This window comes from Manihot esculenta, chromosome 4 (assembly GCF_001659605.2).
Source record: "Manihot esculenta cultivar AM560-2 chromosome 4, M.esculenta_v8, whole genome shotgun sequence".
NCBI lineage: Eukaryota > Viridiplantae > Streptophyta > Magnoliopsida > Malpighiales > Euphorbiaceae > Manihot > Manihot esculenta.
Window position 1 is genome coordinate 6,147,898 of NC_035164.2, and position 26,961 is coordinate 6,174,858.

At 37.7% G+C, this 26,961-nt stretch overlaps 2 protein-coding genes across 7 annotated transcripts; both read left to right on the forward strand.

The window, feature by feature from the left end:
• Positions 1 to 13,605: 13,605 nt before the first annotated feature.
• Positions 13,606 to 18,133, forward strand: LOC110613199 (probable disease resistance protein At1g58602). Of its 3 annotated transcripts, none has more exons than XM_021754217.2 (3): positions 13,606 to 13,766; positions 14,414 to 17,811; positions 17,971 to 18,133. In XM_021754217.2, the coding sequence occupies exon 2, from the start codon at positions 14,549 to 14,551 to the stop codon at positions 17,777 to 17,779; it is 3,231 nt and encodes a 1,076-aa protein (XP_021609909.1). In that variant the 5' UTR covers positions 13,606 to 13,766; positions 14,414 to 14,548; the 3' UTR covers positions 17,780 to 17,811; positions 17,971 to 18,133. The 3 variants fall into 3 exon arrangements, with proteins under 3 accessions (XP_021609909.1, XP_043811618.1, XP_021609907.1); XM_043955683.1 differs by having other exon boundaries at positions 14,414 to 17,802; XM_021754215.2 differs by lacking the exon at positions 17,971 to 18,133 and having other exon boundaries at positions 14,487 to 17,929.
• A 3,287-nt stretch (positions 18,134 to 21,420) lies between these two features.
• On the forward strand, positions 21,421 to 26,020 carry LOC110613668 (putative disease resistance protein At1g59780). 4 transcript variants are annotated; one of them, XM_043955684.1, is made up of 3 exons: positions 21,421 to 21,577; positions 22,316 to 25,624; positions 25,770 to 26,020. In XM_043955684.1, the coding sequence occupies exon 2, from the start codon at positions 22,367 to 22,369 to the stop codon at positions 25,586 to 25,588; it is 3,222 nt and encodes a 1,073-aa protein (XP_043811619.1). In that variant the 5' UTR covers positions 21,421 to 21,577; positions 22,316 to 22,366; the 3' UTR covers positions 25,589 to 25,624; positions 25,770 to 26,020. The 4 variants fall into 4 exon arrangements, with proteins under 4 accessions (XP_043811619.1, XP_043811620.1, XP_043811622.1 ...); XM_043955685.1 differs by having other exon boundaries at positions 21,439 to 21,577; positions 22,329 to 25,624; XM_043955687.1 differs by having other exon boundaries at positions 21,447 to 21,577; positions 22,323 to 25,624.
• Positions 26,021 to 26,961: the final 941 nt, after the last annotated feature.

The following is a 26,961-nucleotide window of genomic DNA, read 5'->3' on the forward strand; positions in this document are numbered from 1 at the left end:
AAAGGTTGGGTGAACTCGTCACCAATTAGTCCAAGTTAACTCTGTGCCAGGCCTGTAGAATGGGGTCCTGGTCTTTCCTGTCAGAACATACATTACTTACCATATTCCCAGGGCCTCCTCTGGCTCCTGGTCTTCAAGTCCCATAACCGTGCTAGACCATAGGATGGAATCCTGGTCTTTCCTTACTCTGTGCCAGGCCTGTAGACTGGGGCCTGGACTTGCTTACTCTGTGCCAGGCCTGTAGCATGGGGCCTGGTCTTCCTGTCTTGGACTAACTGGGTCATCCGACATTCACCCACAACAACAATAATTTATGCAATGCGGCATATTCGTGAAAACTAATGCAATCATCCTATTGCATAATCATGATGCATGAAACATGATAAAGCATTTAATTTTAAAAGATTAAGTTTTAGTTCCACTCACCTCTGGCTGACTCTGACAACACCGAAGCAGCTGAACTCACTGCTGGGGTCCGCGGTTCCTCGGGTCCGAACCTACACAGGTGGACTCAAATGAGGGACCAAACATACTTGAACATAACTATAAACTACTCCCCAAAAACCCCCTAAAACATCATGAAAGCATCACATAAAAACATGCAAGAAATGGCTGAACAGGGCACTTTCGGCGGCAGGTTCGGCGGCCGAAAGTCCCTCCAGAGCCGAAAGTCAGGCAGGTTCGGCGGCACCTTCGGCGGCCGAAACTCCTAGACAGAGACGAAACTCATGCATGTTCGGCGGCACTTTCGGCGGCCGAAACTGCCCGACAGAGACGAAAGTCTCCCTTTCGGGGGCAAGCTTCGGCAGCCGAAAGGCTGCCTTCCCAGCCATGTTCGGCGGCCGAAAGTGCCTTCGGCTGCCGAACCTGGTTCCTGCCAAGGGCAGAAACTTGGCTCCCTTTGCACATTTCGCCTCCAAACCTTAAATCATGCATATAGCTCAACTAAAACATGCATACAAGTTCCTAGGGGTCTCAAAACATCAAATACCCCAACTACAACACTTCAAACATACTCAAGCAAGCCACATTGTTCAAAACATCAATATAGACCCATAAACTCAACATATACCCTACATGCATTTCTACCCATAGATCTTGCATAAAACTTATTTAAAACACATAAGGAGCTTAAGATCGGCCCTTACCTCTTGAAGATCGAGAGGGAGACGACCTAAACTTGGAGATCCACGAAAATGAGCTCCTGAGTTCCCAAAGCTCCAAAACTTGTTTCAAAAGCTTAAATCTTCCAAACCAAGTGAAAACAAGTGAACATCTTGAAAGATTTAGAGGAAGAACATCAAAAATAGGTGAGGGACGGCGGAGAGCTCACCTTGGTCGAAAATGGGAAAAAGCTCGCCCGTTTTCGGCTAAGGGACCCTTTTATAGTGGCTGGCCAGACCACGTTCGGGGGCCGAATGTGCCTCCGTATGCATGCCATGTTCGGCGGCCGAACATGAGGTTCGGCGGCCGAACCTGGACTTCCCTCACTCATGCTTTCGGGGGCCTAACGTGCCTCCAAAATGCATGCATGTTCGGCGGCCGAACTTGACTTTCGGCGGCCGAACCTGGGTTTTCTCCAAAGACTTTTCATGTAAAAACTCATTTAATTTCTTACTTAAAAACATGAAATACATGAAAACATTTCATAAAATCATAGTTTTACCCTTCTAGAGGTTTCCGACATCCTAGGTCCCACCGGACGGTAGGGATTCCGATACCGGAGTCTAGCCGGGTATTACATTCTCCCCCCCTTAAGAACATTCGTCCCCGAATGTTCCTCACCTAGTACATGCATATCATAAAACGTGACATACATACTAAACACGTAGAAACTAACCTTAAAAGAGATGAGGATATTGCCGGAGCATAGACTCCCGTGTCTCCCAAGTGCATTCTTCTATATTGTGGTGGTTCCACAGGACTTTCACCATCGGGATTTCCTTGTTTCTCAGCTTCCTGATCTGGGTGTCTAGGATCCGTACTGGCTGCTCAACATAGGTGAGATCCTCTTGGATCTCCACATCAGGCTCACTAAGAACCTTGCTCGGATCTGACACGAACTTTCTCAACATAGAAACATGGAAAACCGGATGGATTCTCTCCATTGAAGCAGGTAAATCCAGCTTGTACGATACATTCCCAATCTTTTGCAAGACTTCGAAGGGTCCGATGTACCGCAGAGCCAGTTTACCCTTCTTCCCGAACCGAACCACTCCTTTCATTGGAGACACCTTGAGCAATACCAGATCCCCCTCCTGAAACTCTACTAGCCTTCTGCGGATGTCTGCATAACTCTTCTGTCTGCTTGCAGCTGTTTTGATTCTTTCTCTGATCATGGGCACCACCCTGCTGGTGATCTCTACTAGTTTGGGTCCTGCTAAGGACCTCTCTCCTACCTCTTCCCAGCAAACAGGTGATCTGCACTTCCTTCCATATAAAGCTTCATATGGGGCCATCCCGATGCTAGCATGATGACTGTTATTGTAGGCAAACTCCACCAAAGGTAGATGCTGCCTCCAAGAACCGCCAAAGTCCAGCACACACATTCTCAGCATATCTTCTATGGTCTGGATGGTCCTCTCTGACTGTCCGTCTGTCTGTGGATGGAAGGCAGTGCTAAAATCCAACCTAGTACCCATGGCATTCTGCAGACTCCGCCAAAATCTGGAGGTGAACTGGGGCCCTCTATCTGACACGATAGAAACAGGAACCCCATGCAATCTGACTATCTCATCAACGTACACCTGCGCCAACTTGTCCACAGAATAGCCACTCCTGACAGGGATGAAGTGAGCAGATTTGGTGAGTCTGTCCACAATCACCCATATGGAGTCCACTCTGTTGGACGCCGCCGGTAACCCCACTACAAAATCCATAGCTATATTCTCCCATTTCCACTCTGGAATAGGTAGCGGGTTAAGCATTCCAGCCGGCTTCTGATGCTCCAGCTTCACCCTCTGACGCTCCAGCTTCACCCTCTGACAAACTTCGCAGGCTGACACAAACTGTGCCACTTCTCTCTTCATAGCTGGCCACCAATACACTTTCTTCAGATCCTGATACATTTTGGTGGCTCCGGGGTGAATGCTGTATCTTGCATTATGAGCCTCTCTCATAATGTCTCCTTTTAGCCCTATGTCATCTGGTACACACAATCGACTCCCATAGCGGAGGATCCCCTTGTTGTCAAATCTGAACTCGCTGTCTTTGCCCGACTGAACAGTCCTGGCAATCTTTACTAACTCTGGGTCCTCATGCTGTTTCTAAGCCACCTGCTCCAGAAACACGGGTGTCACTTTCATCTGAGCGACCAAGGCACCTGTACCAGACAACTCCAACTGTAGACCTTCCTCAATGAGCTTGTAAAACTCCTTCACCACTGGTCTTCTCTCTACCGTGATGTGGGATAGACTGCTTAGTGACTTCCGGCTTAGGGCGTCAGCCACAACATTCGCCTTACCCGGATGATACTGAATCTTGCAATCATAGTCACTCAGCAACTCTACCCATCTCCTCTGTCTCAAATTCAAATCCCTCTGACTCAAGATGTACTGCAAGCTTTTATGATCTGTGAAGATCTCACATCTTACCCCATAGAGGTAATGCCTCCACATCTTGAGTGCAAAGATTACTGCTGCCATCTCAAGGTCATGTGTGGGGTAATTCAACTCATGCTTCTTTAGCTGCCTAGAAGCATAAGCAATCACCCTCTCATTCTGCATAAGCACACAACCCAGTCCCACACGGGACGCATCACAAAAGACTGTAAAGTCTGCATCACTAGATGGCAGAGCTAAAACTGGTGCTGAAGTCAACCTCTTCTTAAGCTCTTCAAAACTCTCCTCGCACTGGTCGGTCCACACAAATTTCTGATTCTTCCTGGATAGTCTGGTCAGAGGAGCTGCTATCTTTGAGAAGTCCTGAACGAACCTCCTGTAGTAACCTGCCAAACCCAAGAAACTCCTGATCTCTGTCACTGAAGTGGGTCGAGGCCAGTTAGCCACAGTCTCCGTCTTCTTGGGGTCTACCTCTATTCCATTCTCTGACACTACATGCCCCAAGAATGAAATGCTCCTCAGCCAGAACTCACACTTTGAGAACTTGGCATACAAGCCATGCTCCCTCAAGGTCTGCAAAACCAACCGCAGATGATGGGCATTCTCCTCTGCATTCCTGGAATACACTAAGATATCATCTATGAAGACAATAACAAAGTGATCCAGGTACTGGCTAAACACTCTATTCATGAGATCCATGAATGCTGCAGGGGCGTTAGTTAACCCGAACGGCATCACAAGGAACTCAAAATGCCCATATCTGGTCCTGAAAGCTGTCTTTGGTACGTCCTCTTCCCTGATCCTCAACTGATGGTACCCCGATCTTAGATCTATTTTGGAGAAACAACCCGCTCCTGCTAGCTGGTCGAATAGATCGTCGATCCTTGGCAATGGGTACTTATTCTTGGTAGTGACTTTGTTCAACTGCCTGTAGTCGATACAAAGTCTAAGGGATCCATCCTTCTTTCTCACAAACAAAACTGGAGCACCCCAGGGTGAGGTACTCGGTCGGATGAAGCCCTTGTCTACCAGCTCCTGTAACTGCTCCTTCAACTCTTTCAATTCTGCTGGCGCCATCCTGTAGGGAGGGATAGAGATCGGTCGGGTTCCAGGCATCAGTTCTATCTCGAACTCTATCTCCCTAGCAGGTGGTAAACCTGGCAGCTCGTCTGGGAACACATCTAAGAACTCTCTAACCACTGGCACCGAGGCGGGCTCTCTGACCTGACTATTAAGCTCTCTCACATGAGCCAAATACCCCTGACATCCCTTCCTAAGCAACCTACGAGCCTGAAGAGCTGAGATCATACCTCTAGGTGTACCCCTCCTGTCTCCTCTGAAGACGACCTCTGATCCATCCTGACCTCTGAACCTGACTACCTTGTCCCTGCAGTCCAAGGTAGCACCATGGGTAGATAACCAGTCCATCCCTAGAATGACGTCAAAATCTGTCAAATCTAGAACCACTAGGTCGGCGGACATGCATCTCCCCTCAACAAAAACTGGACTACACTGACAGACTGACTCTGCCACTGATGGATCATACTTGGGTCCACTGACCTAGAGAGGACACTCTAACTCAGAGATCATCAATCCCAACCTCTCTACGGCCCTCGGAGCAATAAAAGAATGAGATGCACCAGGGTCCATCAATGCATATACATCCGAACATCCAATGACGAGATTACCTGCCACCACGGTGTTGGATGCGTCTGCCTCCTGCTGTGTCATTGTGAAGATCCGTGCTGGGGCTGACGGACCTTCTCCTCTGAAACCCGCTGAAGAAGAGGCTGCTCCTCTCCCTCTACCTCTGCCACTGGCCTGAGTCATGGCTGGAGCTGCTGGCTGCGCTACACTGCCTGAAGCTGTCTGCTGGGACTGAGCCATTGGGGCCACTCTTGGACAGTCTCGAGCTATATGCCCCTCCTGACCACATCTGAAGCAGGCGTTCGTCCCAAACCGACATACTCCCTTGTGTGGTCTATCACACCTTGTACAAACTGCATTATCCGCACCAGAGCTTGAGCCACTTCCAAATCCCAGACTGGACTTAACCTTGTTCCAGAACTTATTCTTCTTGCCCTTGGGTTTACTCCATCTCTTACTGCCTGAAGCTGCTGCACTAAGGGTAGAGGGATCTAACTTTCCCCCACCCGGAGTTTTAGAACCAGAAGCTTGTGCCACTGTCTGTTTAACTGTCCCCTGAATAATGGCACTAGCCTCCATTCTCCTAGCCATGTCTACTATGGCGTGAAAACTCTCTCTATCTGCTGACTGTACCAAGGAGGAATACCTGGGATGGAGCTTCATGATATACCTCCTCGACTTCTTCTGGTCTGTGCTAAGGTCTTGCCCTGCAAATGGCAGCAACTCCATAAACCTGTCGGTATATTCGTCTACACTCATGTCATCAGTTTGCCTCAACTGCTCGAATTCTATCATCTTCAATTCCCTTGAACTATCAGGGAAAGCCCATCCTGCAAACTCATTTGCAAACTCTTCCCAAGTCATGTTGTCCACTCTCGGGTTCACATAATTTTTGAACCACTCCCGTGCCTTTTTGCACTTAAGCGTGAACCCGGCCATCTGAATGGCTCTACTGTCATCCGCCCCTATCTCATCTGTAATTGCCTTGACCCGCTCCAAGTACACGAACGGATCACCACCGGTCTCAAACTGGGGAGCACCCAGCTTCATATAGTCTGTCATCTTAACCTTGCTCCCACTGGCTGAGCTAGGTCTAGGTGGTTGAGCAACTGGGGCTGCTGGTTCCGCAGGTGGTGGAGGTGGTGCAACATTTTCGGAGGTAGGGTTTGCTGGATTTGGATGGTAGGGTGGAGGTGGATACATTGGGTACTGAGAGTATGGTGGGTAGTATGGTGGGTATGGCATCTGTGTGGGATAAGGGGTGAAACTAGGGTAATCCGATGTACCTCCCATCGAATACCCGGGATGTTGTGAGAAATGTGGGTAGTGAGGTGGCTGTACAAATCCCGAGGCCTGAGTGCCTCCTTGGGATTCTCCCATTCCTTCTTCTGACATACTGACTCCCAAACTGCCATCCCTCCTCTGTTCCACGTCCATATCATCCCCCATATCCTCAGACGCTCCTCCCTGAACTGTTCCTCTGACTGATCTGCTTCTACCCAGATCCAGAGACCTTCTAGGGTCTCTTGCTACTCTGTCCCTGTTGGACCTGCTTGACATTGCCCTAGGCAATGTAGGAGGACGGGCGCTCATGCCCTCATCCTCAGGTGGTACTCCAGTCAATCTTGCTGATCGACGAGTTCCTCTCATCCTGTTTTCTGAAAAACAGTACACATCAAGCAAGCATTAGCATCATATGGTTCATGTGGGCACACATGAACCCTCATCACATACATCACATATCATAGCATATCATTAATGCACATGCATATTATCATGGCATTTCACATCATCATGCAAGACAGGACTCCACATCCTATCCTAGTGGACATGATCTTTTCCTATTGTGCTTGACCTTCTATAACATCTATGAGCCCGACACTCTAGGTCCGACCATATGAACCTAGGGCTCTGATACCATTCTGTAACGCCCCGGAAATCCGGACCGCTACCGGCGCTAGGATCCGGGTCGACTTAAGGCCGCCGGGACCCGTAGCAAGCCTGACATATAACCTGTAAACCTGTATAATCCCATACATGATCAACCACATGCATAAAAATTAAAACTTTTCTTTCCATAAGCATCAACCAAACTCAACCTGTGCATAACATTAACATAACATTGATCCCTCTGTGGGATCTCATCTGTGCCCCCAATGGGCAACATAACATCTGTTGAGTTGGTATACATAAACATCATATAAATCTCTAAGATCATGTTTAAAAGGGATACAACAATCTATGGTCAAGCACACCTCTAACATCCATAAACATCATCTCATAACTATACTGATTAATACTTTACATTACAATTTGATCATGTCCATTGCTAGCTATTACATAAGCATGACTTCTTTACTCTATCCGGACTCCTGCACTATACTGTACCTGCAAGCCTGGGGGTAAAGGAGAGGGGTGAGCTAAAAGCCCAGTGAGTAGAGCTATTAAAACACGTTAACACTATGCTCTATGAAATGCATCATAACACAAACAGTTCACATAAAGGTTGGGTGAACTCGTCACCAATTAGTCCAAGTTAACTCTGTGCCAGGCCTGTAGAATGGGGTCCTGGTCTTTCCTGTCAGAACATACATTACTTACCATATTCCCAGGGCCTCCTCTGGCTCCTGGTCTTCAAGTCCCATAACCGTGCTAGACCATAGGATGGAATCCTGGTCTTTCCTTACTCTGTGCCAGGCCTGTAGACTGGGGCCTGGACTTGCTTACTCTGTGCCAGGCCTGTAGCATGGGGCCTGGTCTTCCTGTCTTGGACTAACTGGGTCATCCGACATTCACCCACAACAACAATAATTTATGCAATGCGGCATATTCGTGAAAACTAATGCAATCATCCTATTGCATAATCATGATGCATGAAACATGATAAAGCATTTAATTTTAAAAGATTAAGTTTTAGTTCCACTCACCTCTGGCTGACTCTGACAACACCGAAGCAGCTGAACTCACTGCTGGGGTCCGCGGTTCCTCGGGTCCGAACCTACACAGGTGGACTCAAATGAGGGACCAAACATACTTGAACATAACTATAAACTACTCCCCAAAAAACCCCTAAAACATCCTGAAAGCATCACATAAAAACATGCAAGAAATGGCTGAACAGGGCACTTTCGGCGGCAGGTTCGGCGGCCGAAAGTCCCTCCAGAGCCGAAAGTCAGGCAGGTTCGGCGGCACCTTCGGCGGCCGAAACTCCTAGACAGAGACGAAACTCATGCATGTTCGGCAGCACTTTCGGCGGCCGAAACTGCCCGACAGAGACGAAAGTCTCCCTTTCGGGGGCAAGCTTCGGCAGCCGAAAGGCTGCCTTCCCAGCCATGTTCGGCGGCCGAAAGTGCCTTCGGCTGCCGAACCTGGTTCCTGCCAAGGGCAGAAACTTGGCTCCCTTTGCACATTTCGCCTCCAAACCTTAAATCATGCATATAGCTCAACTAAAACATGCATACAAGTTCCTAGGGGTCTCAAAACATCAAATACCCCAACTACAACACTTCAAACATACTCAAGCAAGCCACATTGTTCAAAACATCAATATAGACCCATAAACTCAACATATACCCTACATGCATTTCTACCCATAGATCTTGCATAAAACTTATTTAAAACACATAAGGAGCTTAAGATCGGCCCTTACCTCTTGAAGATCGAGAGGGAGACGACCTAAACTTGGAGATCCACGAAAATGAGCTCCTGGGTTCCCAAAGCTCCAAAACTTGTTTCAAAAGCTTAAATCTTCCAAACCAAGTGAAAACAAGTGAACATCTTGAAAGATTTAGAGGAAGAACATCAAAAATGGGTGAGGGACGGCGGAGAGCTCACCTTGGTCGAAAATGGGAAAAAGCTCGCCCATTTTTGGCTAAGGGACCCTTTTATAGTGGCTGGCCAGACCACGTTCGGGGGCCGAATGTGCCTCCGTATGCATGCCATGTTCGGCGGCCGAACATGAGGTTCGGCGGCCGAACCTGGACTTCCCTCACTCATGCTTTCGGGGGCCTAACGTGCCTCCAAAATGCATGCATGTTCGGCGGCCGAACTTGACTTTCGGCGGCCGAACCTGGGTTTTCTCCAAAGACTTTTCATGTAAAAACTCATTTAATTTCTTACTTAAAAACATGAAATACATGAAAACATTTCATAAAATCATAGTTTTACCCTTCTAGAGGTTTCCGACATCCGAGGTCCCACCGGACGGTAGGGATTCCGATACCGGAGTCTAGCCGGGTATTACACATGGAGCAGGCGCCTGACACATCCGTATATATGGAGCTAGGCGACAGAAGACAGCTTGCATTGTGGCAGAGAGACAGATATATATCACGGTAGAGGCCACGCAGAAGGGACTCTCTCTTCTTCTTCCTTCTCCTTCCTGGACACCATTTTTATTCTTTCTGCAACCCTTGCCTAAATATACTACTTTGAGCCATAAAATCTGACTTGAGCGTCGGAGGGCCTCCACCGGGGCACTCCCGGTAGGCCCTTGACTATTCTTTCTTATTTTACAGGTCCTTTCACCAGGTAGAGCATGGAGAGACCCATCAAAGAGCCCAGCAAGAAGGGACCCAGAAGAAAGCCAGATCTATCATGGACCAGGAAGAGGAACAGATTTATCAATATTAAAATATGTTACCTTTTAATAGTATTATTATAAAAATTTTAATAATTTTATAAAACTTGAATTTTTTTTTCTTTTTTATGAAATCGTTATAATTTTTGTGAGTCAGAATTTTTTTTTTGAAATATTTTGAATTATATTAAAAATCATTATAAGAATTTAAACGGAAAAGGATTAAGAATTTAAAATTTTACATAAAAATTTTGAATTATCTACCTAATAAGATTATTTTTTAATTTTAACTAAAATTATCTATTAAAATAATCTCATCAATAAAAGTATAAAAATATTTAAGTCATATGATATTGATATTGTCGAAACAAAATTGTGTTGTGATAGGCTAATGTAGAAGAAAAAGAAAGTGAGGTGGTTAGCGCCTATGATAGCCATTCTAATGCTCAAATCAGTAAATTGGAAATAAAGGCGAATATAAAAAATTGCTTAGAATTTAAAAGTAATTATGTAAAAAATGCACATCTTATGTCAACGATCGTTAGTTTGTATACTGTAAGAAAATAGAGTTAATTATAGCATTGTTTGAAAATTCGGCTGGTACCAGCTAATTAATAAGAGATCCCTTCGACTAATTGATCGGGGATCTCGTAATTACAGGCATAACGTGGATCTGCCTGCTAACAATAACTTTATGTAAAGATTCGACCTATTCAGGAGAAGGCGTTTTCAATAGAAACTCGCCTAGCGATTACCCATCTTATGGCGTTTTCGGCAGAAACTCACATTTATTTTTTGGTTTTGCTTTTGACTCATTCTTTTATCCTCTCTCAAAGCTTGGACTTCGTCATGCAGCCTAATGTACTTCTAGAATTTGTCTACTAGCTGTTGACACGTAGCAACTGGATTCTTAATTAGGAAATCCATAAACTTGACGTCACGTATTTCTTTCTTTAATGCTTCACATGATATCTCATAATTTCTTCATCTATATTGCTTTCTGCATTAAACCATGAGATAAAACTCTTTAAAGACTCACCCTCTCCTTAGCGGATCTTTTACATGTCAGAGGAGAGTTTTTTAGAAGGTATATAAGTAATACACTTAAATTTAAATAACATAGTGAATTGTGTGAAGTTCTGAATTAAACCTGGACTAAGATATTTGTATCATTTCTGAGCCAAACCTGTGAGTATTGATGGAAACACTCGGCACAACACATAGTCGTTGATATTCTAAAGTTGCATGATCATCCTAAAGATCGCCAGATGACTTTTGGGATCTACTGTTCCATCATATTTGTTCAGACTTGACAACTTGAACTTGATTGAAAAAATTTCTGCTAAGATATCTTCTGACAGAGGTGAGGCATCGTCCAAGCCATAGTCCTCCTCCTGCTCCTTCTAGTATCTTTGCACGGCTCGAACCAGCTTCCAATTGACGTTCTTCGGAGCCTCATCCGATGACTCTTCATCCTCCAGTTTGGCCTTCCCTTTGGACTGCGCTTGGATCACTTCTATCCGAGTCCTTGGTGTATTAATGGAAGCATCCTCCCTTCCCCTAGGAGGCATGAATGATACTTCCTCCCGAGCTTTGCATTGCTTGAGAGTAGCCTACAACCTTTTGATGTATTAGAGTATTTGTTCATTGTTTAGATTATGGTGATCTGCTTTGTTGAATATAGAGGATGTGATTTGTCCACTACTAGGAGCTGAAGAAATGATAGTGCCCTCATTAGTAGTAACCTTAATAGTAGCTCGTGAACTGTCGGTCATTTCGAGAGTGAGAAGAAAAATATTTCTTTTTAAAAGAAAGAGGTTAAGAGACTAGTTTTAATTTAAATGAACAGAGAGAATTCAATGAAATTTCTGACTACGGAACTAAATGATGTTGCCAAAATGAAACTATGCTACGATTGGCTAATTTGTAAGAAAGAAAAGCGAATGTAAGAAACTACTTAGAACTCAAGAGTAGTTATATAAGAAATGTATACCTTGATTTCTGCGATCATTAATTTGTATACTGTAACAAGATGGAGTTAATTATAATATTTATTGGAAATTCAACTGGTACAAGCTAATTGATAAGAGATCCATCGGGCTAATTAATCAGAGATCGTGTGATTACAGGCGTAACGGGGCCTGCATACTAACAATAACTTTATATGAAAACTCAACTTATTTAGGAGAGGGTGAGTCTTGATAAAAATCCGGATACTACGGTTTTTGAGTCTTTCTTTCCATATGTAAAACTACCTACTAAACACTCGCTACATAACTCTAACTTATGGTTATAATTCATAATTTATTTTGGGCAACTATTGTGTTACATCAGATATAATAATTATTTTAAATATTTTATTTAATTTTTAAGTATTTAAATAATACTAAAATCATCCTATTTTTTTAATTAAAGTAATCTTTTTCAAATATCATTTTAAATTTATTAATAAAATTAAAATAATTTTATCAATAAATCTATAAAAATATTTAAATAAATTCAGAGTGTTTCCCTCTCCTTATATGTAGCATAAATAACTAAATTTTTTAAAATAATATTAAAAAGTATAATTTAAGTTAAATTATTAATGTCTCTAAATTTATAAAAAATTTACTAATTTATCTTGATTTTAAAATTATTAAAATAACATAGTTTATTTTTTTATAAAATTCAACTCTTTATTTATTTTAAATCATTAGTGGCCCTTGAATATTTATACTGTTTTATTTTTATAATTTTAATTATATATATTATTTAGTTCTTATTATTTTAAATAGGGAAAATTACTTTTTAGTCCCTGAGGTTTAACGTAATTAACACTTTTGTCCCTCTATTTTGACGACCCAACACTTAAGTCCCTCATTTTCTTTTCTGTCCAAATTCGTAGTCCTTCCGTCCAAAATAGCCGTTTGAAACACGTGAATTGACAAAATTAACCCTCTTCTTCTTCTTCTTCTTCTTCTTCTTCTTCTCCCTACCCTTTCTGCAACTTCTTCTTCTTCTTCTTCTTTCTTCTTCTTCTTTCTTCCTCTTCTTTTTCTTCTTCTTCTTCTTCTTCCTACTCTTTCTGCAGCTTCTTCTTCTTCTTCTTCTTCTTCTTCTTCTTCCTTCTTCTTCTTCTTCTTCTTCTTCTTTCTTCTTCTTCTTCTTCTTCTTCTTCTTCCTACCCTTTCTTTTTCTTCTTCTTCTTCTTCCTATCCTTTCTACTTCTTCTTCTTCTTCCTACCCTTTCTTTTTCTTCTTCTTCTTCTTCCTATCCTTTCTTCTTCTTCTTCTTCTTCTTCTTCTTCTTCTTCTTCTTCTTCTTCTTCTTCTTCTTCTTCTTCTGCTGCTGCTGCAACTGGAGAAAAGAGAAGGGTATTTTTGGAAAAAATTATCATCTTTCACTTTTGACTCTTTGACCAAATGGTTTAAATGGACGGAAGGACTACAAATTTGGACAGAAGAAAAAGTGAGGGACTTAAGTGTTGGGTCGCCAAAATAGAGGGATAGAAGTGTTAATTACGTTAAATCTCAGGGACTAAAAAGTAATTTTCCCTTTTAAATATTTATCATATTTAATTTAAAATTAAAAAAAAATTAATTAATAATCTTTAACAGAATAACTTAAAAATTCAATTTTATAAAATATAATAATATTTACATGAAATAAATTCAAATAGAGATAGAATTAATAAATTTCTAAAAAATTTAAAAATATAATAGTAATCTCGCTAATTTATTTCTAAGTTATTTTTTATGGAATATTTATAATATATTTTTTTTAATTTATACTGGTATGGAAGTTAAATTGTATGAATGCATAAAAATAAAATAAACAAAATGTTTGGCTTATTCCTCTATGAGACCAGAGAGCGGAGAATAGATAGAGGAGCAGGGCAGTGGGAGGAGAGGCGGAGATGCCTCTTTGCGGCGGTTGTTCACCGGAAATGAAGCGTAGCACTGATCAAGTTTCTGAGTTTTCGTTTCCACAGTATGAGGTACAAAATTTTCCATTTTCCCTTTTCTTTATTGCTCCTATTTTCAAATTGAGTACAAAATGAGCCTTCTTCTCCATTTTTTATCGCTAATCGTACAGGTATAGTTTGTTTCCAAAAAGGTGAGGAAGCTATTTTGACAAAATTAAGTATGTAGTCATTATTTTTTACAACTAATTAAAATGGCTTAGGAAATTACTATTTAATCCTCATTAATACTTCAAATTTTGTAAGTTTCGTATTGATTGAGTTCAGTTGAGAACCAGCTTTCATCTCCTCTATGGTGACCAGTAAGGGTGTAGATTTCTTGGGTAATAATTATCCAACTGAAATATTTGTATATAATTTAGTTCTTAATTATAATTTGACCGTGTTTTCTAATAATTTGATCTTGTAGTAGTTGAGTATAGATTTGAATATACTCAGCTGTTGAATTCAACAATTATTACTGTATTGTTCAATGGAAGAAATTATGGACAAATGCCTCAATTTGTGTTGGTTACTTGTTCTAGGAACCTTAACTCTAGAAAATAATTATCTAGCTACTACATTATTATCTAATGAAAATGGATTATGGCTGTGAGCAGCTTCTAAGAAATAACTTGGATTGACTTTGTGATTAGTGTGACATAATTTTTTGTTGAAAACAGATTTCATTGATGCTTTGAAGTGTTTGATAAATCAATGTGAAGTTTAAGAAAACTCATGGCCTATTGTTTTTAGCTACAAGAGTTAGAAGGCCAAGAAATTTCTTGTTCCCAGATTTCTGCTCCATCAGTTGTACAATGGAAAGATTTAGCAAGAGGCAGAGTCCAAGAATAGGATCCATGGTGGAGGTGGAGGAGGAGAGAGAAATTGCTTTGGTGACGTCATGGAAGTTGTCCAATCTGATGCTTCATGACTCAGTTTCCTTGCTTGGATTAGAAGATCAGCTTGAATGCATCGATAGCAAACTGAGAGAAATTGTTCATTTAGGACATCTTAATTGGTCGAAGAGTTTAAAGGAGATTGCATATGACATTGAAGAAGTTGTTGATGTTTTAGTGATAAAAGCATCACAAAAAATAGGGGCTGGAATTCTTATGCGGTGTGTTCTAGCTTTCACTGATTTGATCGAGAAATATAAACTTTGCAGGAAATTAGAGCATATCAAGGTTGACCTCTTTGAATTACGTAAGTTATATTTTTCTCGGTTTGCATGGTGGCGTTTGTCCAAAAAGGACCTTGATGTGGGGGAGACGGTCATTTCTCCTGTGATTAGGAGAGTCACAGCCATAATCAGTGATGGAGATGTTACTCCTGCAGTGAAAAAGCAAGCCAGATGGTTAAGAGATGAATTTATCTCTTTGCATGGTTTTCTTAAAGCTATAGAAGTTAACGGGTTAACTGAAGGAGGGGAGGCTTGGATGGAGGAAGTCTATGATGCATTGCGCTTAGCAGAGGATGCTATTGGGTTATTCTTGTATGAGAGAGAGAAACTGAGGAGGACTTGGACAGGGCCTTTCAAGAATCTAGCTCTGGCTCTCCGCAAATTCTTGTCTGAAAGAAAGCTTGGGAAGGAGATGCACAAGATAAAAGCCAAGATTCAAGACATCTCTGTAAGAAAGCTTAGTGCCATTCAACGACGGCCAATGCGTGTTCCTATTGATATTGTAAGGCCAATGCGTGTTCCTATTGATATTGTAAGGCCAACACCATATAATTCTTTTAATGTTGATGAACAACCTGATATTCCTATCTTTGATGATGATATAGATGATATTATGGAAATGTTGCTAAGAGATGATCCAAATTGCCTGACCATTTCAATTGTGGGCATGAGAGGCATTGGTAAGACAAGCTTGGCAAAGTTAATCTTTGAGAATCATGCCATCATAAACCATTTCCCATATAGAGTTTGGGTTCCTTCAGCAAGTATGGACAGTCTCCTGGAACAAATTGCTAGGGAGGAGTACGAGATGATGGCTGTGAAGTACAAAAAAAGGACTTCTACGAGCATGGATAGGAATGATTTCTTATATAGGTCCCGACAGATACTCAATGCTTCCTTGAAGTCTAAGAAGTATCTTATTGTGATTGATGATGAATGCAGAGAAAGTTTGTGGAATGAACTTGGGGTTGCAGTAGGTGATCTATCAAATGGTACCAGAATACTTTTCACTGCTCGCAAAGTAGGATTAACTCCACAATTAAGTGACAGAAACTTCACTTATAGGCTGCAACTAAGAAGCGATGATGAGAGCTGGGCACTGTTCACTCATTCCCTGAATAAGGACATACCCTTGGAGCTTCTAAAACTGAGAAGAGAGATTCTAAGGAGATGTGGAGGTCTGCCGCTGATGATCAAAGAACTTGCGGGTCTACTATCAAATAAAGCTGCAACTACTGAGGAGTGGTCAAGGGTACTAGAGCAGCTCAATCAAAATGAAGGACCTTGGTATGAGATCTTGTATGGAATCAATAGGCATTTGCCCCTCTATTTGAGGCGATGTCTCTTCTATTTTGTGCTGTTTCCTGAAGACTTTGAGGTCCCTGCAAGAAGATTAATTGGCTTGTGGGTTGCAGAGGGCTTAGGACGTCAGAAGGGAGATCAGGAACCTCCAGAATGTGTTTCAGAGAAATGCTTGATAGAGCTAGTAAACCAGAACATGATCCAAGTGACAAAGAAGAAGATGAATGGAAAAATTAGCAGATGTCGCTTGCCTGATGCACTGCGAGTTCACTGGCTCCCAAAAGCTAGGGAAGCAAACTTTCTTCAGGATAACATGGGCATCAATTTGTCTATGAACAACACGAGCCTAATACGCCGATTAGCTGACCATCTTGACCATAAGGATGCTAGCTTTGACCATATCCATGGTAACCGTATTAGTTCTTCTGTATACTCTTCTTATCATAATGTTGTTTCTTTTTTGTCCTTTGATACTCAAGAAGGAAGCAGGGCTGGGGAGGACGTAGAGAACTTTCTTGAACGATGCATCTCTAGTGGTTCCTTTTATTTCCTGTGGGTGCTAGATCTTGAAAATGTATACAAGCCAAAATTGCCCAAGGCTGTAGGTCAGCTCACTCGATTGAGATACCTTGGTTTGAGGTCAACTTACATGGAGACACTTCCTGTGTTCATTGACAAACTATTAAACCTTCAATCACTAGATTTGAAGCGTAAATGCATTAATACTGTCCCAAATTCAATCTGGAAGATGCAGAGCCTAAGACAGCTGTTTCTAGATGAGAGTTTTTGCATCATGTTTGTCCCTCAACAAGAGGACAGCTCTCTGGTGGACCTTCAAACTCTTTCGGGTGCATTAGTAGATGAGACTAGTCCGGTAAGAAATGGCCTGGGTAGATTGTCAAAGCTTACAAAGTTGGGACTAAAGTGCAAGTCATCATTTTCATCTCAAAATGAGGCAATGTCCTCACAGCTGGTAGCAGTGGCGAACTGGGTAACGAAGATGAAACATCTTCAATATTTGAGATTGAAATCATTTGATGAATCAGGTCTGCCTTGGGATCTGTACTTGGAGTCACTATTAGACCACAAGGATCTCTGCAGCCTATATTTGGTCGGAAGGCTGAAAAACCAGCATCTAGTATCTGAGTTTCCTTCGAACCTGATTGAACTCACCTTATCTGCATCTGAAATAGCAAAGGATCCAATGCAAACCTTGGACAAGCTTCCAAACCTCAGAATTCTGAAATTGTTGTCTAGATCCTTTACAGGAAAGAAAATGCTTTCCAGATCTGGTGGTTTCGCCAAGCTTGAAATCCTCAAATTCTGGGAGCTGGAAGCTCTGGAGGAATGGAATGTGGAGGAAGGAGCATTGAGCGGCCTGAAAGACTTGGAGATCAGATCCTGCAGAAATTTAAAGATGCTTCCGGATGGACTGAAGCTGGTTAGGACTCTCCGAGAATTAAAATTAACAAGGCAACCAGAGTTATCTGCGAGGATTAGGGACAATCAGGGAGAGGATTGGAATAAAATTAGCCATGCAAGACATATTTACATTGAAGATTGATGGTGCTGAGGCAAACTCCAAATGTAAGAAGTGTATGTACTCTGTTTTCCATAACCTTCCACATTATTTCTTTTATAGCTTTTGTTATATTTTCAGGCAAAAAATTGAATTACAATTTCAGTTTATAAATCCCAGTATTTGATTGCTGAAGTATCCATGTTTATTTCTTTTTCTTTCTTTTTCTGATGAAGGGCTCTGTTCTTGGACTCAGAAGGTGAAATATTCATCAAGAAGAAATTACTTTCCTTTTCATTGCTGCAACCTGATAGCAGTCTTCATGACTGATTTGGCTCCTACTTTCCTTTGATGTAGCATGAATTTATTTAAAATTATATTAACATTATAAGGATTAAATAATACAGATAATTAAAAATATAGATACTAAACAATATAAATAATTTAAGATAATTAAAATTTTTTTTGACGAAAGGATTAAATAGTAAAATTTTATAAAATATAAAAATATTTCAGTTAAATAATTTTAAAATAATTTCTTTAACAAAATATAAAAACTGAATGATTTTAAAATAATGATAAATTAATTTATTTCAGGGATTTAATAATAATTTATCTATATTAATATTCATTTAAGAGTTATTTGGCTATTTTTAAATATTTTTTTGCAATTTTTTATATCTTTTAATTTCAGTACCTGATGAATACAATGTAATTAGGAGTGTTCAGGTATGGTTCTGATGAGTTTTCAGCTTAGAATTAGAATTAAATTTTTATTTTTTGAAACCAGACTTGAAAAAGAATTTTAATATTGTCCCGGTATGGTTATAAACGATTTTCATTCCGTTTCAATGCTTATTTTGATTTTAATTTAATCGTAATTTCAGTCTAAATTTTCCATATTGCACATAAAATTATAACATTTTTATATTTATTTTAAAATAATAAATAATTAATATTAAAACAATAATAAAAATTAAAAATATATTTTATATAATTTTTAGTAAAAATATTATATTATTAATTATATAGTTTTGATGAAAAAGATACATTAATATCTAAAAGTAATAATATTACACCTTTAGGGTCCGTTAATTTATGTTTTTTATTTATTTTTATTTAATAAAAATATATATGTAATTTGTTCAACTATTAATGTTACATTTTTATTATTACTGTTTATTAAAAAATATTTTTTAAATTAAAAAACTTAAAACTGAAAATTAAAATATTAATTTTTCTTGCTAGAAATTTTACCAAACCTTTATTTATTTAATATCTTTTTATCATATTATCATTAGATTTTATCTCCATCAATTTTTTTTTAATGTATATTCATTCAATCAAAATATATTTTTATTTTATTATTATATCAAAATTTTTTATTTAATCTGATATGAAAAAAATTATTAATTAATTTATTAATTTTAAAAAATATATTAAAATATATCTTAAAAAATCTAGTAACTAATCTTTTTATTAATTATTTTTTTAAAATGAGAGAAATATTATTAATTCAAAACGATCAAATAAACTATATAAGGAGGAGGGACATGAACTCAAACTCCTTCACCTGATTTAGAATGAGTCGATGTTGCTAGAACACGAGCGACATCATTCGCAGACCTATGAATAAAACCACATCTTACTTTTTCATAACTGGATAAAAGCAATTTGCAATCTTGAATCAAAAGATCAAAAGGTGATAGATCATCTAACGAAGTATTGTTAATGGACACAATAAGAACCTGAGCACCCAATTCGAAAAGAACTCGATCTCATCCACACTTTTTAATCCAGCTCAACGCTTCTCAAAAAGCCATTGTTTCAGCGCACTTAACCTCCATCTGACTGCAAAAACAGTCTGCTTTAGCCGTCATAAATTAATCTTAGATGTTAACTGTTTAATTATAGAAAAATTTATTAGTTGATTTTTTAATTTTATAAAAATATTTATTAATTAATTTTTTTATTTTATTTTTTATTTTTATAAATTTAATAGTTAAAATTAACGAAAAAATTAACCAATAAATTTTTTAAAATATTTTACAAAACTAAAAACTAACTAATATGGAATCAAATAGTAATTTCTCTTCTCATAATAAAAGTTATTATTGATTTTTATGTTCAACCATCTATTAAATTACTAGAATCTTTGTTTTATTATTAAATATTATATTTTAAAAAACAAACCATTATTTATTTTTATATAAAAATTAAAAATTTTTGAAAAATAGTTTTAAAAAAACAAATAACAACAACAAAAAAAGGTTTATAGTTTTGTAAAAATTAAAAATAAAACAATATTACCGAATACACCCTTAATTAAACGATATTATATATTTTATCTATTAAATAAAATACTACAACACCATATTATATAGTTAGAAATTTTTAATAATTAATTAAAATATATAATTATTTAAAATATTACTAATAACTATTAAATAGAGAGAATTTATATTTAAATTATATAAATAATTTAACTTATAAAAAATAGATAAATAATATTAAATATAAAAACAAAATGAATGTGTATAGACAATAATTTATTTTATTTATATCTCTAGTTATTAATAATTTTTTATTATATTTTATGTAATATTTTATAAAATTAAGTTTTAAATTTTTTAAATAGAATTGTATAATTTTAGTGAAAAAAAATATAATTTATAAGATTGTATTAAAACTATATAATATATAAAATATAATTGAAATTATAATATCACTAAAATTATTAAAAAAACATTGATGATTTGGTACAATTTCAATTCAATCTCGACACAATTCTTGAGAAATAATTAAAACTAAAATCATAATTGAAATTAGAGCCAAAATAGTTACGTAGGTTTGATTCTGATAATGTATAAAACACAAAGGATTCTTAATCTGGTCAAGACTAATGGATATGATCTCTGGTCCTACTTTTCGTACAAAGTTTTGAATGTGTGTGCTGTGATAATTCTGACGTAGAATACGTGTTAAAGGAGGTATGAAAATATTAAATGAGTCAATTGTCTGCATAAATGAATCATATGAGTGTACGACGTACAAACAAGAGTATATATATATATATATACATCTTCTGTCTTTTAAAACTATCCATTTAATCATATGCAATTCTAGAACCTTATTGTACTCTTCCCATTTACTATCCTCATCATTGACTCAAATTCATTTACTCTTCAAGAACTCTTAACTTTGTCTAGTGTCATAATCCTATCATTTTAGAATCTCAACTTTATCATATTCGATTTGGTAACATTGGTTCTTTTTCATTTCCAATACAATTTTTAGGATTTTTAAATTTAATTCAAGATCTAAAAAATGATACACAAACCCTACAAGAAATATATCGTTGGTTTCGTTATTGAACTCTAAAATCCAGTTTTAAAACTAATTGTAATGGAAGATTTCATTGCTAAACCAACTCTATGCTGAAGAGAAGGCAACCTTAAGGAGCTCAAAAAGTGTAACCGCAGCCTCAGCACTTGTTGAGAGACCAGACATTAAATTTGAGTAGGTAGTCTAAATTAAAGTTGAATTAATATGGAAAATAGGTGTTGAAAGACTAAATGGATAGTTGAAAAGAAAGTTGGACCAAAATATATATTTTTTTTCAAAATTGGCTGCCATCTACGTGGCTGTTTGTTACCCAAATAAAAAAATAAAAAAAGAAATATAAAGTTTAAAGTAGGAAGAGAAGAAGAGGAAGAGAAGGAAGGGTCTGGCTGAGAAATGGTGTTTTACAATTATGAATCGTAAGCAAACGGAAGCAAAGAGAGAGAGAGAGAGGATGAAGAAGAGGAGCTATGAAGGATAGTAACTTGATCATCTAATACGGTGCGTTTAGATTAACTTTTACCTTTGATCTTTTAGTATATATCTGTTTAAACTCTCGCATTTTAATTTCGTAATTTTAAAAGATATTTTAAAAGATTTATTGAAAATAATATAAAATTAAATAAAATTATAATTATTAATTTATATGTTGTTACAGTATAAAAGAGGAAAATAAATAATAATTTTAGGATAATAAAAACAAAATAAATAAAAATATGAAACAGACAGAATATATAATAATTTGGTAAATTTTATACTTAATATTTTGTGAAGTATAAGCTTCCCAAATTCAATGTAATATTTTGATTATTTTAAATTTTTTTACTAAAAATATAAATAACGTAAATATTTCAACTTCATTTTTATTAATTATAGTATATGTTACTTATAAAATTTGATTATTTTAATAAAGACATATTCAATTTGATTAAATTATTAGTTAATGATTTCTAAAATATTTTAGTTTTTAGTTTTGATTTTGGTTATGCTTACTTTGTTGACTCAACTAATTAGAATAATTGAATTTAATTTTGTTAATTATTGTATTAATTATAACTTTAACAATAAAATTTTATTTATAATTATTATTTTTACAATTTTAAAAATAAGTTTTATTTTATAATCATTATTTCATGAAAAATATTTTTGTTCTATTCTCTGTCAAAATTATTTAGTTCAAAATTTGAGTTTCTAGCTACTTTTTTCTTCTTTTGTTTTTTTTGAAGAATCTAGTTTCAGTTTGAAGTTTCAGGCAGTTCATAAGCATTAGGCGAGAAGAAGCAAAGGCAAATGGGGAGAGAAATTGTATTGGCTGTGTTGGGGAAAATTTCCAATCTTCTTATTCAAGAGTTAGATTCATTTCTTGGAGTAGAAGATCAAATTCTTCGCATCGAAACCCATTTGAGAACATATGCTGATGATTCTGAATATGCGATAAACCAGAAGATATTGACAGGGATTATTCAGGATCTTGAAGTTGTAATTGATGAGTTAATCATCGGTTCAGCCCAGAAAAGGAAAAGAGATGATTTCATTAGGCATGGTTTGGCTTCAGTTGATCTGCCAGTGTATTTCTTTCATTTTCTGGCTCTTGTTGATTTGCTGCAACATTATAGACTTCGTATGAAACTGGAGCAACTGATCAAGATTTTCAAGATATATACTGATGTTCTAGAATATGGTGGCTGGCATTGTGAGGGTTCTTTTCAGTCGTGTGGTCTCTGGCATGAATCTGTTGGCCCGTATGAACTAGGTGTTGCTCCTGTTGTGAGTTTGTTTGATGCCTTGGCCACACAGAAAGAATTTAGCCCTGCTGTGCAAATTCAAGCCAGGTACTTAAGAGACAAATTCAAGTCTTTGCAGGATTTTCTGAAAAACTCTAAATCAAAAGAGCTAAGCAAAGTAGGAATGGCGTGGATGGAGGAACTTGGCGATGTCTGTCGCTTGGCCGAGAATGTTATTGGGCTTTTCATTTCGCAGCAACAACAGATGAAGAATAGGAAAGGAACTTTCACAAAATTAGTTTGGTCATCCAAGAATTTCATTTCAAAACGTAAGATTGCCCAGAAGCTGAAATTGATTGAAGATAAGGTCCGTGATATTTATGGTAGAAGATATGAAGCCATTCCAAGTCCAGTGCCGAATTCAGTGCCACCGAGTGAAATTTTTCGAAGCTTAGACAGAAAGATAAGAGAGCTTCCTTGTGCTGTTGACCAACTTGACAGAGTTAGCTTCAATGACGATGTAGATGCAGTTACTACACAGCTTCTGAAAGAGGATCCTCGCTGCCTCACCATTTCAATTGTGGGTGTCCGAGGCATTGGCAAGGCAAGCCTCGCCAAGTTAATATATGACAGTCAAACTATTGCAGATCATTTCCCTCATCGTGTCTGGATTTCAAGATCTGGTGCAAGCAAACAAGATATCATGAAACAAATTTTGCAAATTAAAGGATCTGACTTAAATCATGATTCAAAAGACACAGAGGAAAGCTATATATGCAGGGTGAGGCAAATGGTTAACGCTTTCTTCATGGATAAGAAGTCTCTGATAGTTATTGATGACTCATCTTCAAGTAAAGTCAGGAATGCATGTGAATTCTTGAGAGGAATGGGAAGTGCCTTCAATGAAATATCAAATGGAACAAGAATACTTTTCACAGTTTGCCATCTGTGGCAAGCTCCACCAGTTACTGAAACTAATTTCACTTACAGAATGCATCTACGAACCCACGATGAGAGCTGGGCATTGTTCGCACATACTTTGAAGGTCAGCATTCCTCCAGAGATACAACATCTGAAGGGACGCATCATGAAAAGTTGTGGGGGCTTGCCAACTATAATTGTGAAACTGGCAGAACTTTTGTCGCAGAGAGATGCAACTCTAGAGGAGTGGACGAGGGTGCTTGACCAACTAACTCAAGATGAAGAACCCTGGTCAGAAGTATTGGAAGAGATTAGCAATTATTTGCCTTTGTATTTGAGGCAATGTCTCTTTTATTTTGGATTGTTTCCAGCTGGGTATAAGATCCCAGCAAGAAGATTGATTGCCTTGTGGGTTGCTGAGGGGTTGGGATATCAACAGGATGATGCAAAATCAAAATCCCCTGAACATGTTGCGAAGACATGCTTGAGGGAGTTGATTAACTATACTATGGTTCAGCCGACAGAAAAGAAGCTCAATGGAAAATTTAAGACATGTTGCCTGCCAGAAGCTCTGCAAGTACACTGGTTTAAAAAAGCCAAGGAAGCTAAGTTTCTTCAAGGTCACTCCGACATCTCCGACACCGACATTGGTGTAATACGCCGTCTTGCTGACCATCTTCAGCATAATGATGTCGTCTTTGATGATATTCATTGTCACAACAGTGCTTCCTCGTACTCACGCTACAGAGATGTGGTTTCCTTTTTATCGTTTGATACTCGAGAAGGAAACAAACCAGGAGAAGAGATAGGGAACTTTCTTGATAAATGCATCTCAAGCAATTGTTTTCGTTTCCTTTGGGTGTTGGATCTTGAAAATGTTTACAAACCAAAACTGCCAAAGGCAATAGACCAACTCACTTGGTTGAAGTACCTTGGCTTGAGATCAACATACCTTGAGATGCTTCCTGCATTCATCAACAAATTGCTAAGCCTTCAAACGCTGGATTTGAAGCGGACTTGCATCAACACTCTTCCGAGTTCACTATGGAAGATGCGAAAGTTGAGGCATTTGTTTCTAGATGAGAGTTTCGGTAGTGCATTTGTCGCGTCACAAGAAGACAGCTCTCTGGTAGACCTTCAAACACTCCGGGGCGCATATATAAATGAGGATAGTCCAGTGAGAAACGGCTTAGAAACTTCATTGAACATTACGAAATTGGGATTAAAATGCAAGATATCTGTGCCATCTCAAACAGCAGCAATGTCTTCACAACTTCTTGATGTGGCTAATTGGGTTCTCAAACTGAAACATCTTCAATCCTTGAGGTTGAAATCATTTGATGAATCAGATCTGCCATGGGAGCTTCACTTGCATTCTCTGTTAGGCCATTTGGATCTCTCCAATGTATATTTGGTAGGAAAGCTAATGAATCATCAGCTTGTATCCGAGTTACCTGGGAGCCTGATTGAACTCACCTTGTCAGCATCTGGACTTGTGGAGGATCCAATGCAAAAGCTGGACAAACTTCCCAACCTCAGAATTCTGAGACTGTTCTCAAGATCCTTTATCGGAAAGAAAATGCTTTGCAACATTGGAGGATTTCCTAAGCTTGAAGTCCTAAAATTCTGGGAGCTGGAGCTACTGGAGGAATGGAATGTGGAGGAAGGAGCAATGCCTAATCTTAGAGACTTGGAGATCAGACGCTGTACGAATTTGAAGATGCTTCCTTGTGGATTGCAGTCGATGAAGCTACTCCGAGAACTAAAGTTAACAAAAATGCCAATGTTGTCAGCAAGTCTTAAGGATAAACAAGGTGAGGATTGGAGTAAAATTGCCCATGTCCGCCATGTCCTCATAGAAGATTGATCAAGCTGAGCCTGAGCAAAACTTCAACTATAAAGGGTACGTACTCCTGTTTCTATAGCCTCAGATTGCATAGATCAACTTGAGTTTCAAGCTTACAGTTTCCTTGCATACGTAAACTTGTTTGAATCCTATAATTTGATTACTAAGAATATACATGTTTCTATTTGTTTTGTCTTTGAAGAGGAAAGGAAGTAGTTCAACATGGCAAGCAGGCAGCTGGAGATCTTTCTGTTAGACTTCTACCATTTCTTCTGTTGTATTATTTTCTGTTATTGTTCCTAATCTTGTTGTTATTTTCAAAAAGACTGAATTGGATCCCAACAAGGAATATTTTCAAGATTTGAAACTTTGAGCATTTGTGAATGCTAAGAGATTTCTGTAAAAGATTGTAGTTGGTCCAGAATGTGAAGCTACTCATAGTTAGTGTGTGCATGTCTTGTTAACTTGTGTTCAATCTCTTTAGTAACCTCAAGCATACCTCGGTTGAATAGATCATGTGGGTTGATAATTTATATGAGGAATAATAACAGGAGGTCAGAAATCATTTCATCAATTTTAATTATTAAATATTATAAAAAAATCTAAAATATTCGTAATACAAAGAAATTAATTAGTAAAATTTTTAAAAGTATAAAAAATTAATTAATAAATATTTTAAAATTATAAAAATTAAACAATAAAAATAATTTTTTTAAAATATTAAAAATATTTTAATATATTTTTAAAATTAAAAAATAATAATAATTTTTTCAGATAATTAAATTAATGTAGAATAACAAGCTAATAATGATAAATACATAGGTAAATGTGAACCACAGATAATAGTTTAGATATACAATTTTTAAGGGAAATTAGTGATTCACTGCTTTGGGCCTCTGATTATAGTTTGCATATAAGAATTAATCTATGCATGGTGTGAAATGCAGTGGGTAGTGGATTTCTTTTTTCAATTATTACTCCTCTGATTTTTTAATTAATACTCATTTTATAAGTTTTTTGTAAATATTTTTTTTCCTTATGCTTTTTTAATAAATGGAGTATTAATTAGGTTGCTTTTCTTATGTAAAAATTTTAAACAACTAATAATAAAAAAATACATCAATATTTTTTAATATTTAATTATTTAATTTAATTTTTTTTATTAGCATAATAAATAATGGTTCTAAATAAATCAAGTGTAATAATTAGAAGTGAGCATCGAACTAAATTAATTCAAAAATTAATTTGATTTTTTATTTATTTCGGTTCGATTTAGTTTTTAATTTTAAAAATTTCAATTATTTCAGTTTGATTCGATTTTGATAAGAAAAAATTGAAAAAATCAAATCGAACCGATTAGTGATAATAAGATATTATTTTCAATAATATAGAGA

What these genes read in the sequence shown, in the direction of transcription:
- LOC110613668 (XM_043955684.1), top strand. Translation starts at nt 22,367, where the DNA reads ATGGGGAGAGAAATTGTATTGGCTGTGTTGGGGAAAATTTCCAATCTT.
- LOC110613199 (XM_021754217.2), top strand. Translation starts at nt 14,549, where the DNA reads ATGGAAAGATTTAGCAAGAGGCAGAGTCCAAGAATAGGATCCATGGTG.